Consider the following 13,298-nt stretch of genomic DNA (forward strand, 5'->3'; position numbering starts at 1 on the left):
CAACCAGTCATGATGTTTTCATCTGATTGGTCAATCACTTCAAAAGGTGCTCCCGTTGGCTTCCCGCACACGTTTGTCCAATCACAGAATCATTCCATCATCCAAACAGTGCGCTGATGGAAAGAGACACCCGTTACGTAAAACCTGAAGGTGTTTGTCATTAAGTCCACCTGTCGTTTGAATTGATGCTGCCAGTCTGCTGTACTCGCGCGTCTCAAACACTTATCTCCACCTTGGGGTGAATAAAAATGGTGTTCTCTAACCGCAGTTTAGAAGTGTATAGCGCCCGTTTTAAAGTGAATTCGCTCATTTTCCTGCAGCTGACATGCCGTAATGTTAAATAATGGTCTGAATTATTGTGACAGGCTCAAGATTTACTGTGGTGATTATTTGTTTTTACCAGGACAATACCGGATGACTTTCACTCTTGGCTATTCCACCCTAAATGTTGCTGCTTTGTGTGTGTTTTTGTCCAGAAAGTCACAACAGAACGTTCACAGTCAGAGAGGCTGTTGCTCCTCAGTGAGTTTGAAGCCCGTAAGTATATTATTAGTATTAATTACACATATTAGAGCCATAGTAGCCTACATACCTTCTTTATGTTGACATTTTTTTCTGTTTACCAACCAGGGTTGGTGTCAATTCAGGAAATACACTGAAATTCAAATGTTCTTCAATGCTTTTCAGTTGGGAAAATGTGGAATTGGAATTTGGTTTACTTGATGATTCAAGAAGACATCTGAAGTGTTATGTGTTTGTGTTGAGTCAATTACACCATGTCAAGCTGACCTTAGATATATCTATTATATATACAGTGGGGCAAAAAAGTATTTAGTCAGCCACCAATTGTGCAAGTTCTCCCACTTAAAAAAGATGAGAGAGGCCTGTAATTTTCATCATAGGTACACTTCAACCATGACAGACAAAATTAGAAAAAAAAATCCAGAAAATCACATTGTAGGATTTTTAATGAATTAATGGGACAGCCTTCCAGAAGAACAACAATCTCTACAGCACTCACCAATCAGGCCCATACTCCAATACCACATATCTACTCTACATACCCCATGGTAGGCTACAGTAGTAAACACCCCCCACCCCCAAACCAATTTTGTGATCTTCCTGTTCCATTTCTTGATTATATAAAACACTCAAATTAATGGCTATGGAGCATCTATGACCTCGGTTACACCCCGGCACATAAATGTGACCTCTGTCATCTGATCCACGCTACATTAGATCTGAATGTATGAAAGTCACATTAGCTTCAGATCTGCCAGGATGGGTTCAGAATGAAAAAGAGTGAATGACTGGGGAAAAGTACATTCTATCAATTACTTTCGCAATGACAAAGAACAAACGTTTGAAATAAACTTTCAGACTGCAAAAAAAACAGAGAAATTACATGAATATCGGTGGACAATTTGTACAAAACAAACATAGATGATGGAACATATTCCCTTTTGCTTACGTGATTAACCTCTAATGGGATATAAATATTCCCCATCTAGCCAGGGCTCTCCAACAGATAGATAGATCCCAGTAGCTCGCTGCCCACCTATGAGTAGCCAAACAGTTCTGAAAGTACATTAGATTTTCACTTGTTCCAATGCAAACTGTCAATAACAAGTTTAAAACTCTGCGAGCTCCCAGATATTATCTAATCAACATTATCCCACCCCTGGTTAGCCACTATTGGCTTAAAAAGCCAAACTTAACACAATATTTGCGAATTAATTTCCAGCAATATTGCCCCTGTCTATCACTCTGTGTGTGGCCAGTTGATGTGATAACCGTCTTGTGGGTTGACAGAAATAATTTCACCAACACGTTCTCAATTAAATGTTAACTGCAAAGTAGAATTACCTGACAGAAGTACAATGCATTCAGAAATTAATTTGCAAATGATGGTGTAAAATAACACCATTGGTGGCTGACTAAATACTTCTTTGCTCCACTGTATTTTCAGGTCTCTCCAGCGACGTTCGATTGGGTTCAGGTCCAGGCTCTGGCAGGGCCACTCAAGGACTTTCAGAGACTTGTCCCGAAGCCACTCTTGTGTTGTCTTGTCTGTGTGCTTAGGGTCGTTGTCCTGTTGCATGGTGAACCTTCTCCCAAGTCTGAGGTCCTGAGCCGGTACCGGTACCCCCTGTATATAGCCTCCACATTGACTCTGTACCGGTACCCCCCGTATATAGCCTCCACATTGACTCTGTACCGGTACCCCCTGTATATTGACTCAGTACCGGTACCCCCTGTATATATCCTCCACATTGACTCTGTACCGGTACCCCCTGTATATAGCCTCCACATTGACTCAGTACCGGTACCCCCTGTATATAGCCTCCACATTGACTCTATACCAGTACCCCCTGTATATAGCCTCCACATTGACTCTATACCAGTACCCCCTGTATATAGCCTCCACATTGACTCTGTACCGGTACCCCCTGTATATAGCCTCCACATTGACTTTGTACCGGTACCCCCTGTATATAGCCTCCACATTGACTCTATACCAGTACCCCCTGTATATAGCATCCACATTGACTCTATACCAGTACCCCCTGTATATAGCCTCCACATTGACTCAGTACCGGTACCCCCTGTATATAGTCTCCACATTGACTCTGTACCGGTACCCCCTGTATATAGCCTCCACATTGACTCTGTACCGGTACCCCCTGTATATAGTCTCCACATTGACTCTGTACCGGTACCCCCTGTATATAGCCTCCACATTGACTCTGTACCGGTACCCCCTGTATATAGCCTCCACATTGACTCAGTACCGGTACCCCCTGTATATAGCCTCCACATTGACTCTGTATTTTTTACTTAACACTTATTTTTCTTAACTTCTAAAAGCATTGTTGGTTAGGGGCTTGTAAGTAAGCATTTCACTGTAAGGTCTACACGTGTTGTATTCAGCATTTCACTGTAAGGTCTACACGTGTTGTATTCAGCATTTCACTGTAAGGTCTACTACACGTGTTGTATCCGATGCATGCCATTTGATGGTCATCTTTGAACTCTATTCCATGACCTTTGTTGTGTCTTGTTTTTATTTATTCATTATTATAATTCAATAATTTTTAAAAATCATTTGTTCTGTAAAGTCTGTTGAGATATGGTGAAATACACTTGACATAAAAAGTAGTGGCCACCAGGCTAATGCCCTGCGTGTCTGGTCGGTAACCGGCCTTGCTGCTATGTCAGGGGTCCCTAAACTTTTTCTGCAAATGACCCCAAATTGACACTAGAAAATGCAGGGGACCCTATTTGAAAAAATGTGAACCCCTTGGTAATGAAGGTAGCTTAGAGGTTAAGAGCGTTGGGCCAGTAACCGAATCCCCTAGCAGGATCAGGGGAGGGGAATAAAACATGGCACAAACATACATTTTAAATCAAAACCCAGACACTACTACCAGCATGGAAACCTAATGTTAAAGCATGCATAACAAATAAACTAACATAAATTAGTTGAAATCAAATAAAATCATTTAAAAACATTGGTACTTTGGAAAAAACCTAAGCCAACATATTTGTGGGTTACATCTTTTGTCCAATGGAAAATAATTGCAAAAAAGGCAGATAACCTACGTAGCAAATTAAGCTTAAGTATCATTTGAGGGCTCACTAATGCAATAAAGTGAGCAGAAAGTCAACAAAATTGTTGAACTCTTTTTATTTATTTAAATATTTTTTATATATATTGACGTAGCCAGGGAGTGAAGCAGTGACAGGACTATGATACAGCTCACTTCACTACCAGAGATTACCCGGTAACACATCTGCCAAGGTACATTTGAGCAAGGCACTTCACCCTAATTGTTCCTGTAAATCGCTCTGGATAAGAGTGTCTGCAAAATGACTAAAATGTCAATGTCAACGCTGCTTGTTCATATTATAATTCACTCAATTGTAGGTGCAGCAGCCTGTACCAGCACACACAATGACGTGAACGTGCATTCTAATAGTGTAAAAAGCCCTTACTTGAAACTAAAATGTTGTATTCTATACCCATTTGGAGAGAAACTTCGATTTGTTTGATAAAAGAAATATAAATATCAACTTCTGTCCATAGCTGTACTCCTTTCTAGCCAAGACCAAATTGCATGGCGAAAGAATAAGGAATATGAGATCACTTCCGCCTGTACTTCCTGGAGCCACAACCCTCAGACGTCGACTTCAAAACGCTTCCGTAAAATATTCCACTCCGGTGCGTACTGCTACGTTTTGAGTGTACTAGCTAGTATACGACGTTTTTGGAAATATTTTTCAACATTTATCTAAATAGAATGAAGGCCAAGGGATTTGCAGTTACCCATCACCTGTAAAGGTAAAGCGTTAGTTAGCAGGTTACGGACAACTAACCTAGTTCTTTTACTCGCCACTTCGATAAGAGTTACGACCCGAAATTATTTTAATAGCAAGTTAGGACGGCAGTTTTGCCATCCCTAATTATTTTTCATAACCTTAACCAAATTGTCCGAACCTGCTACATTGTTTCTCATTACCCGTTGCGTAATACTTTGTACTAATCTGCTACGAAAAAGTAACTTCCGGTCGTAACTATCGAAGTGGCGCGAAGAGTGTTTCTCATGGTTAGATAGCTACATCTCCAAATACGATGTAGGCATTTGGCTAGGTAATTTATATAGTGGAAATTACATTATCTGTCTAGTTCATGTGGAGAGGAATGTCATCGGGGTGTTTTTGATTACTTTGTCTTTGTAGAGACATTGGTGCAGAATGGATGTTGACGTTAAACTAGAGGAAGATGAGAGGGAGATATCCCATACAGTAATTTGGTCTGATTCGATTAATGCCTGGATAGATTACCCAAATTCAACATTGTCAGAAAACACAGAAACAGGTTACCATGTGGGTTTACTGAAAGAGCATTCACATGTACCTCCCATCAGTCCCCAAACAACAAGCCACGGGCAGATTTTACGTCTTTTTCCTGAAATGACCGGAGCGAGTGATGGGGAGAACAGGGCTGTCAAAGTGGTTTATTTCTGTAAAGATCAAGATACCATCGGCACATCTGAAGGGAATTCAATCAAAGAGCAGTCATGGCATTTAGCACCGTCCAGTGATATTCTGACAGGACATGCATCCACTTTCAGTGGTTATTTTGAAGCTCAAATCAACCCAACTTCACAGGTTTCTAGCCAAACACAGACCAATAATAAATTGCCCTCTGACAATGTTAATATCCCAAGCCCTAGTACTGCCATTCATTCTGTGCTAACCTCACCTGCTACAGAAAACGACTGTCATTTAGCTGTATCTACTAGGCCTATTCTTCCAGAATATTGTGAGCCATTGAACTTTCCCTCTGATGAAGAGGAAGACTACAATGCCAATTTAAGTCCAAGACTACAATGCCAGAAAACGTTAGAGGATAAATGGATACGTCAGTGTCGTGGCAGTTACTCAAGACCCAACCTAAGAAAGTTTGGGAGATATTGGAAAGATCCATACGTCAAGTGCAAGGAGATCGGTGTAGATTTCAATGTTGGATCTGGAGCGAAACAGAAACTTAATTTGCATTTACTGACAGTTGGTGTAATGCTTGAGGTGTCAGAATATGCTAGAAACATTAATAGATCTCGCCCTCATGTTATCTTTGATATTCTAGATTACAACTTTGTTCTTGGTGTACAACATGAACAACAATATGACTTTTCAAACAGGGTAGAAAATAAATTAAAAGAAATGCTGAAGATGCGTTCTAAGAGAACACCTGAGTGGTTAACAGAGGTCTTTGACCTTCCTGATCCAAAGACAGTTACAGTTTTGGTATACTCCCTTAAATGGGCACAGTTCTATTTGCAAAACAGCTTGTCAAATCCTACACCTTTTGACATTTGCATAAAGGAGGAGCCTGTTGTGGGCCTGATCTCTCCTCTGCATGTGGCGACTGAGAGCTTCTCCACTGAGACAGATGTGACACGGTGTGCTGATGAGACGGCAATCCTTGGCCCTGAAAATGGACATAATGATACCTGCACAAAGTATGAGGCTTATATGGGCATCGTCCGTCCTCAACATGTCCAGACGGAAACCTTCCCAACTCAGACAGATATAACAATGGATCAATCCTTCATGATTCCCACTGTAGAAGAAGCATTGAGTGAACTCTATCCAATCTGTAAGGGAAAAGGACTTGACCTTGTTGTGAAATCAAAATATGGGAAAAATAAGAAACTTGACTTGCATCTATTGACCAGAGATGTAATGTTTGAATTGGCTGATTTTTCCTCACTAGTGTGTGGAAATTGGAAGCAGGTTGTGTGTGAGTTTCTCGAGCATAATTTTGATTTGGATTTAAAAAGTGGGAAAACTGAGCTGGCCGAAGATATTATGGGAAGGTTAAAAGCAGTTTTACAGCGCAAGACAGGTACAAACGGTACATGGAGATTGGGACTTGAAAATGAAGCTTTCTTAAAGAAGTCACGCAAACGAAAGAACCCTGCGGAGATGTCCACTAACCAGAAGGTCACTACAGCATCACTTGAGCCGAAATACCAAATGAAAGAAGTATCAAAAAGGAGGAGATTGAATTTAATGAGGAAGAAGAAAGACATGGACATGTTAGTAACCAAGGAGACCGAGGGAGGCCATTTCTCTGAAGTAGTACCAATAGAACCTCGTCTTGTCAAAATAGAGAGAATCTCTGATGAGACTGACCTTGCACTTTGTACTGACGAAACAAAGCAAATTGTCGTTACCAACTTGGACCAATCAAATGTGACGTCTCACACCAAAAATATGGTGAAAGCCAAAGCGTGCTACCCACTCTGTGAGGAAATAGGTCTGGACCTTGATGTCACATCCAAACCATCTAAAAAGAAACTGGAATTGAATTTACTGACAAACGGTGTAATATTTGAGGTGCATAAATATGCAGGGATGAAATCCCATCATAAAATACAATTTTGATATTCTAAAATACAATTTTGATTTTAGTTTGCAAAATCAGAGACGTAATCTATTTCCACTGCATATTTGCTGTAAAGTGAAACGAATGGTTCAGAAACACAAATCTGAGCTCGTGAGAAAAAGAGAAATCTCAAAAGAGGTGTTCATAATACCGAGTGTGCTTAAAAGCCAAGCAAAAACAAATGTGCTTTCAGATTATTTTCCTGAAAAAAATATGGAACAAAACGCAAGGCTGGTTTATCCTCATCATGGTAAAGACACTATCTCTGTGGAGACAGCTGAAACAGTCTCCACTGATGAAGCAGCGATGCTTGACCGGGATAATGGACCTGCTGAGATCTGCATAAAGGAGGAGGAGGAGTCAGATCTTCACTCTGAGGTCAAACTGGTTTATTTCTGCAAAGACCAAGATACCGTCAGAACATCTGAAGAGCATTTGATCAAAGCTGGATCATGGCATGAATCAACACCCAGTAATATTCTGACTGGAAATGTATTCAGCCTTCCACAGTCACCACTACCAGCTGCAGAAAGTGGTCCTTTCGGAAGTAAAACCGAGCCAACTTCACAGATATAACCAGACGGTCCAATGCAGAATCACTCGAGACAAAATACCATAGACTTGACAGAAGTAACCAGGGGAAAAAAGGGATTTAATGAGGATAAATACATGTTTATAGCGAAGAAGGAAAAGAAAGTTGTCAGACAAGTAGAACCTCATTGAGATGAGATGGATCTGCCAGGGGGAAAAAAAGCACTTCCTTTACTTCCTGACTCTCAGGGGGGGGGGGATACAAGATGGAAGGAAAAGTCTGATCTACTCGCTGTGAAACGCCAGTTTCTCATTTGCCTGAAAAAAAAATGAGAAAAAGATTGATATTGTTATATGTGATGAAGTGCAACACGAGGTGGATTCTTACCGAACTTTCAAAATGCTTTGTAGTCGAGACTGGTTCTGAGAAGAAATGCTAAATCCTTGCTGGATACAGATCAGGGGGCTATTGAAAATCTGCAAAAGTCAAATTCCCTCAGTTCAAGAAGACGACTCGTACCTGGGAATGGCTCTGGACTAATTACAAAAAATCACTGCAGAAAGCAGAGACAACAAGAGTTTTGCCAAAAGGAAGAAGGGCTGTTGATCACTTGTGTGGTAGAGAGAAACACCCAGAATCAGTCTGGAAAGGATGGAGTTTCAGTCTGGACAGGATGGAGTTTTAGTCTGGACAGGATGGAGTTTTAGTCTGGACAGGATGGAGCTTCAGTCTGGACAGGATGGAGTTTCAGTCTGGACAGGATGGAGTTTTAGTCTGGACAGGATGGAGTTTTAGTCTGGACAGGATGGAGTTTTAGTCTGGACAGGATGTAGTTTTAGTCTGGACAGGATGGAGTTTTAGTCTGGAAAGGATGGAGCTTCAGTCTGGCTGGACAGGATGGAGTTTTAGTCTGGACAGGATGGAGCTTCAGTCTGGACAGGATGGAGCTTCAGTCTGGACAGGATGGAGCCTAACTGTGGAAAAACAGAAACTGACTGATACATACATTACAATGACAAATCAATGACCAGATTGGCAACCAGCTCCAGCTACTCAGCATCACTCTGACTATTTGTGCTGGTTGTTTTCTGTCTCAGCTGAAGGGAGGACATTGTGTTTTAAAGTATTTTCTTTCTGTCCTGAAGTAGGTCTACCTGCTTAATACACACATACTTTCATATAGGTAAAGCAAAGGCACGCTATGACTTATCTCTACCTTCATATATTGGGCTGCCTTTATCACAATAGTTTCACAGTTTAAAAACGTGTGTTTTCAAATGACTGTATGCTACATTGATCTTTGGATCACACTTGGAATGCGAAAGGTTCCGAATGTTAGTTTTAGGTCTCCCTGAAGTCCGTAGACTTCCACTCTATTAGTCACCCTAGAACACAGTCAACGAGCCTAACGGAGAGGTGTATTCATCAGGGATATACTGTAGCTAAATGTTTAATGGAGGGCTACGCGAGCGTTTCTTGGACCATTTCAGAAATTGGTACACAAGAAGGAGGAGCACTAGTCTTTTTAGGATTAAGTGAAAATAGGGAGACAATATATTTGTATTAAGGGTTTAGTCTTTGAATCGTGGATTTGTGCAGATTCCCTTGGCCTTCCTTCCTGTTTAACCTTTGATGTCTGGTCTTGCTGTAGAGACTGAATACAGCAGGATTATTGCTAGACTTTTTTTGTTTTCTTAACTATTTTACGACGTATTCATTGACGAAACGAACTCCACTACAAATACAAGCCTCTATAGAAGAACCTCTGATCCTTTTTTTTGTTAGAAATAAAAAGACAAAGATGTTTTATTTTCTAAGAGTATGTAGTAGTAGCATTAGTGAAATAACCTACTATGATGGATCAAATTATTATTATTTTTATCAGTGGGCTATTTTTTTTTTTCCTTTTTTGTGGAAAGATTTAGAGACTGTATCCAGACCTGCCTTACTGTTACCAATATGTTCCTTTTTTGAACAGGGAGTTATTCTACCGTAAACTAAGATTCTTTTTACGTATTTTTTATTTTTTTAAGGATACTTCCACTGACATTCTTAGAGCTGTCATTTTATTGTGAGGAACTGCAGTTCGATCGGAATAGTTTTTCTGTTTTCGTCCTCTGTTTTGTGAGTGACCCTCTCACTCAGTCAACTCGTCTCAGGGCACAAGTCTCCTCTTCTCCAGACACCGCGTGTGAATCAGACTCCGTAGCTAGTTGTGACACGTGAGCCTCTGGATGAAAAGGTATGCAAGTAATTTGTTTTTTATGAGGGGGGGCGGGGGTTAAATTATGATAACATTTTAAGAATTCATAGAATCTGACTGGTGCCAATAGCATTCAGGTCAACACTTAAAGCAATGTGAATTAGCTGTAATTGCTTGGTCTGATATCTTCATACATGTGTTTGTGTTTCCAGCAGAGTATCCCTAAAGCAGCGTGGTCCTATCAGCCCTTCATGTTGGACTAAACACTTTCAACTCTACACAAGTGAAAACCCCAAATCCCTAAAGGTGTGTTAAATCCCTAAATATTATTTTTAAGAATCAGAATTTTTTGGACAATTTGTCTGAATTTGTTTTCTTTGGTAATTGGTCTCTTGACTTATCAGATCAGCTTTGAAAAAGATCTGATGTGATTGGTCAAACATTGTGGCTTAGAAGAATAGCTTAATGGGGATGTCAATGTTATCCAATTATTATACTGTATGTGGAGTGGACATCACTGTGATTAACACTGGCACTAAACACTGTGATTAACACTGTGATTAACACTGGAACTAAACACTGTGATTAACACTGGAACTAAACACTGTGATTAACACTGGAACTAAACACTGTGATTAACACTGGAACTAAACACTGTGATTAACACTGTGATTAACACTGGAACTAAACACTATGATTAACACTGGAACTAAACACTGTGATTAACACTGGAACTAAACACTGATTAACACTGATTAACACTGGAACTAAACACTGTGATTACCACTGGAACTAAACACTGTGATTAACACTGGAACTAAACACTGTGATTAACACTGTGATTAACACTGGAACTAAACACTGTGATTAACACTGGCACTAAACACTGTGATTAACACTGGCTCTAATCGCTTTCATTAATACTGTGATTAACATTGGCACTAAACACTGTGATTAACACTGGCACTAAACACTGTGATTAACACTGGCACTAAACACTGTGATTAACACTGGCACTAATCACGCAGTGTAGCCTAGTGGTTAGAGTGTTAGACTAGTAACCGAAAGGTTGCAAGTTCAAATCCCCGAGCTGACAAGGTACAAAATCTGTCGTTCTGCCCCATGAACAAGGCAGTTAACCCACTGTTCCCCGGTAGGCCGTCATTGAAAATAAGAATTTGTTCTTAACCTCTTGCTTCTACTCGGGACGCTTGCGTCCCAACTAGAGCTCTGGAAATGCAAATGCGCTACGCTAAATGCTAATAGTATTAGTTAAAACTCAAACGTTCATTAAAATACACATGCAGGGTATCGAATTAAAGCTACACTCGTTGTGAATCCAGGCAACAAGTCAGATTTTTAAAATGCTTTTCGGCGAAAGCATGAGAAGCTATTATCTGATAGCATGCACCAATACACTACAACACAAAAGACCCGCAGGGGATGTAAACAAAATAATTAGCATATTCGGCGCTACACAAACCGCACAATAAAATAGAAAACATTCATTACCTTTCACCATCTTCTTTGTTGGCACTCCTAGATGTCCCATAAACACTATTGGGTCTTTATTTCGATTAAATCGGTCCATATAAAGCCTAGATATCGTTATATGTAGACTGTGTGATAAACGAAAAAAATAGCGTTTCAAAACGTAACGTCATTTTTTTAAATTCAAAAAGTCGACGATAAACTTTCACAAAACACTTCGAAATACTTTTGTAATGCAACTTTAGGTATTAGTAAACGTTAATAAGAAGAAATGCGCTGCCTTGCATGTGTTTGACCAAGAAAAAACTCGTAGGCAAATGACAAGACTCTAGACACCGTGTGGAAGCTGTAGGTACTGCAACCTCAGTCAATTAATTGTGGTTCACCTTTATCAATGGGTTCAAGTAGCGCAGCAATATATTTTTCCATTTTCAGTGATCAGTTTTTCCTGTGCTTTTCGATGTAAATGCCGTTCTGGTAAAGCCACAGCAGTGATTTAACCAGTTTTATAAACGTCTGAGTGTTTTCTATCCACACAGACTAAGCAAATGCATATACTATATTCCTGGCATGGGCGCTGAAATGTTGCGCGATTTTTAATAGAATGTTCAAAAAAGTAGAGGGTAGAGGCAAGCGGTTAACTGACTTGCCTAGTTAAATAAAGGTAAAAAATATATATATATATAATATTTAACCACCTACGGGAAGTTGATTGCATCATTTCTCCATTTTATTCACAGATCCTCTATTTGCCATACTAGAGGGACATGAAGTCTGACTCCATCCTCAACATGTGGACCTGCCCTGAGGATGTTGGACACCACTGTTACACCTTCAGCCTTCGTTGATTTCCTGTCAGACTGGTTGTTTTTCAACTCCATTCCACGGACGGACTGTCCTGAACTTTTACCAGAACAGGAACACAATGTTCATCAGACTCTCTCCTCACCAGTGGACTGACTACTCAGACTGGTCGTCTTTGAACTCAACAGGAACACAATGTTCATCAGACTACTCAAACTGGTGGTCTTTGAACTCAAGAGGAATACAATGTTCAACAGACTCCCTCCTCACCAGTGGGACTGACTACTGAGACTGGTTGTGAGGTCACAGGAAATAGAGTCACGTTCACGTTTTGGAAATTCAATGGTCATTAAAAAATAAAATCTGCATTTACACTGTTTGGCATTTTTGTGGTGGAGTTTTTTTTGTGCATCTTAAGAGTGGAAACCCTATGTGATTGGCTCTTTCAACATTTCATCTAGCCTATCAGTGGGTATGTTTTGTCACTTTGCTTTGTTACACCACGATCGTTTGAGTTTTATGTTAATTCTAGTCTGGCAACAGGTTCTCCGGTTTAAATCAAATGAGATCTCCTGGGGCCAGTTTCTCAGACGTAGATACATCGAAAAAGGGGGTCAAATACAACAAAAAAATGATTTGGGGTGTAGGTTTTTCCGTCTAAGTGACTAGTCTAAGTGACTAGTCTAAGTGACTAGTCCGACAAATTGCTGCAATGGAACAATTCACACTCCAATGTACGACTTTAACATATCGTCTGTCCGGAAGACGGCAGCAGAGATCACTATTATATAAAGATAAAGAACCAACTGTCACCACCAGGTGGCGACACAACCATTATCTAATTCACTAATGCGACCCTCAGTTCAGACAAAATAAATTGGTCCAGACGTTGCTGGAATAATCATTGACTGTATTGTACCAACATCGTTTGCCCAAAAGATATCAATACATTCACGTGGGAGTTGGTCAATTAAATATATCTCAATTGTACATGAGAAATTCAGAGTTGCCGCACTTCTGATCTCCTCCAATGGGTTTCGAGAAGGACTCGAGAAGTCAATTATGCAATTGACATTCTCCCACTGACCCACACCCAAGCTAATTCATACTATCTTTTGGCCACACGATGGTGGTATAAGATTGTCAATGGTTTTCTCCAGCAACGTCTGAGCCATTTTATGTTGTCTGAACTGAGGGTTGCAAAATTCCCGCTACCTTTCCCAGAATTCCTGGTTGGAAGATTGCGTATTTCCTTCCTACTCCCGATTTCAAATATACTTATGTAAATGTGATATTGCAAAGATTTCTAAAAA

General features: G+C 40.2%; 1 protein-coding gene across 1 annotated transcript; it reads left to right on the forward strand.

Moving 5' to 3' along the window:
* Positions 1–325: 325 nt before the first annotated feature.
* Positions 326–12,364, forward strand: LOC135561651 (uncharacterized). Its single transcript, XM_065003376.1, has 5 exons — positions 326–330; positions 477–537; positions 1,970–9,729; positions 9,903–9,996; positions 11,922–12,364. Exons 1-3 carry the CDS (start codon positions 326–328, stop codon positions 2,840–2,842), a joined length of 939 nt encoding a protein of 312 aa, XP_064859448.1. The 3' UTR covers positions 2,843–9,729; positions 9,903–9,996; positions 11,922–12,364.
* The last annotated feature ends 934 nt before the right edge of the window (positions 12,365–13,298 follow it).

This window comes from Oncorhynchus nerka, linkage group LG18, assembly GCF_034236695.1.
Source record: "Oncorhynchus nerka isolate Pitt River linkage group LG18, Oner_Uvic_2.0, whole genome shotgun sequence".
Classification (NCBI taxonomy): domain Eukaryota; kingdom Metazoa; phylum Chordata; class Actinopteri; order Salmoniformes; family Salmonidae; genus Oncorhynchus; species Oncorhynchus nerka.

What these genes read in the sequence shown, in the direction of transcription:
- LOC135561651 (XM_065003376.1), top strand. An exon ending in CCTCAGTGAGTTTGAAGCCC is followed by an intron (nt 538 to 1,969) that starts GTAAGTATATTA and finishes CTGTATTTTCAG; the next exon opens with GTCTCTCCAGCGACGTTCGA.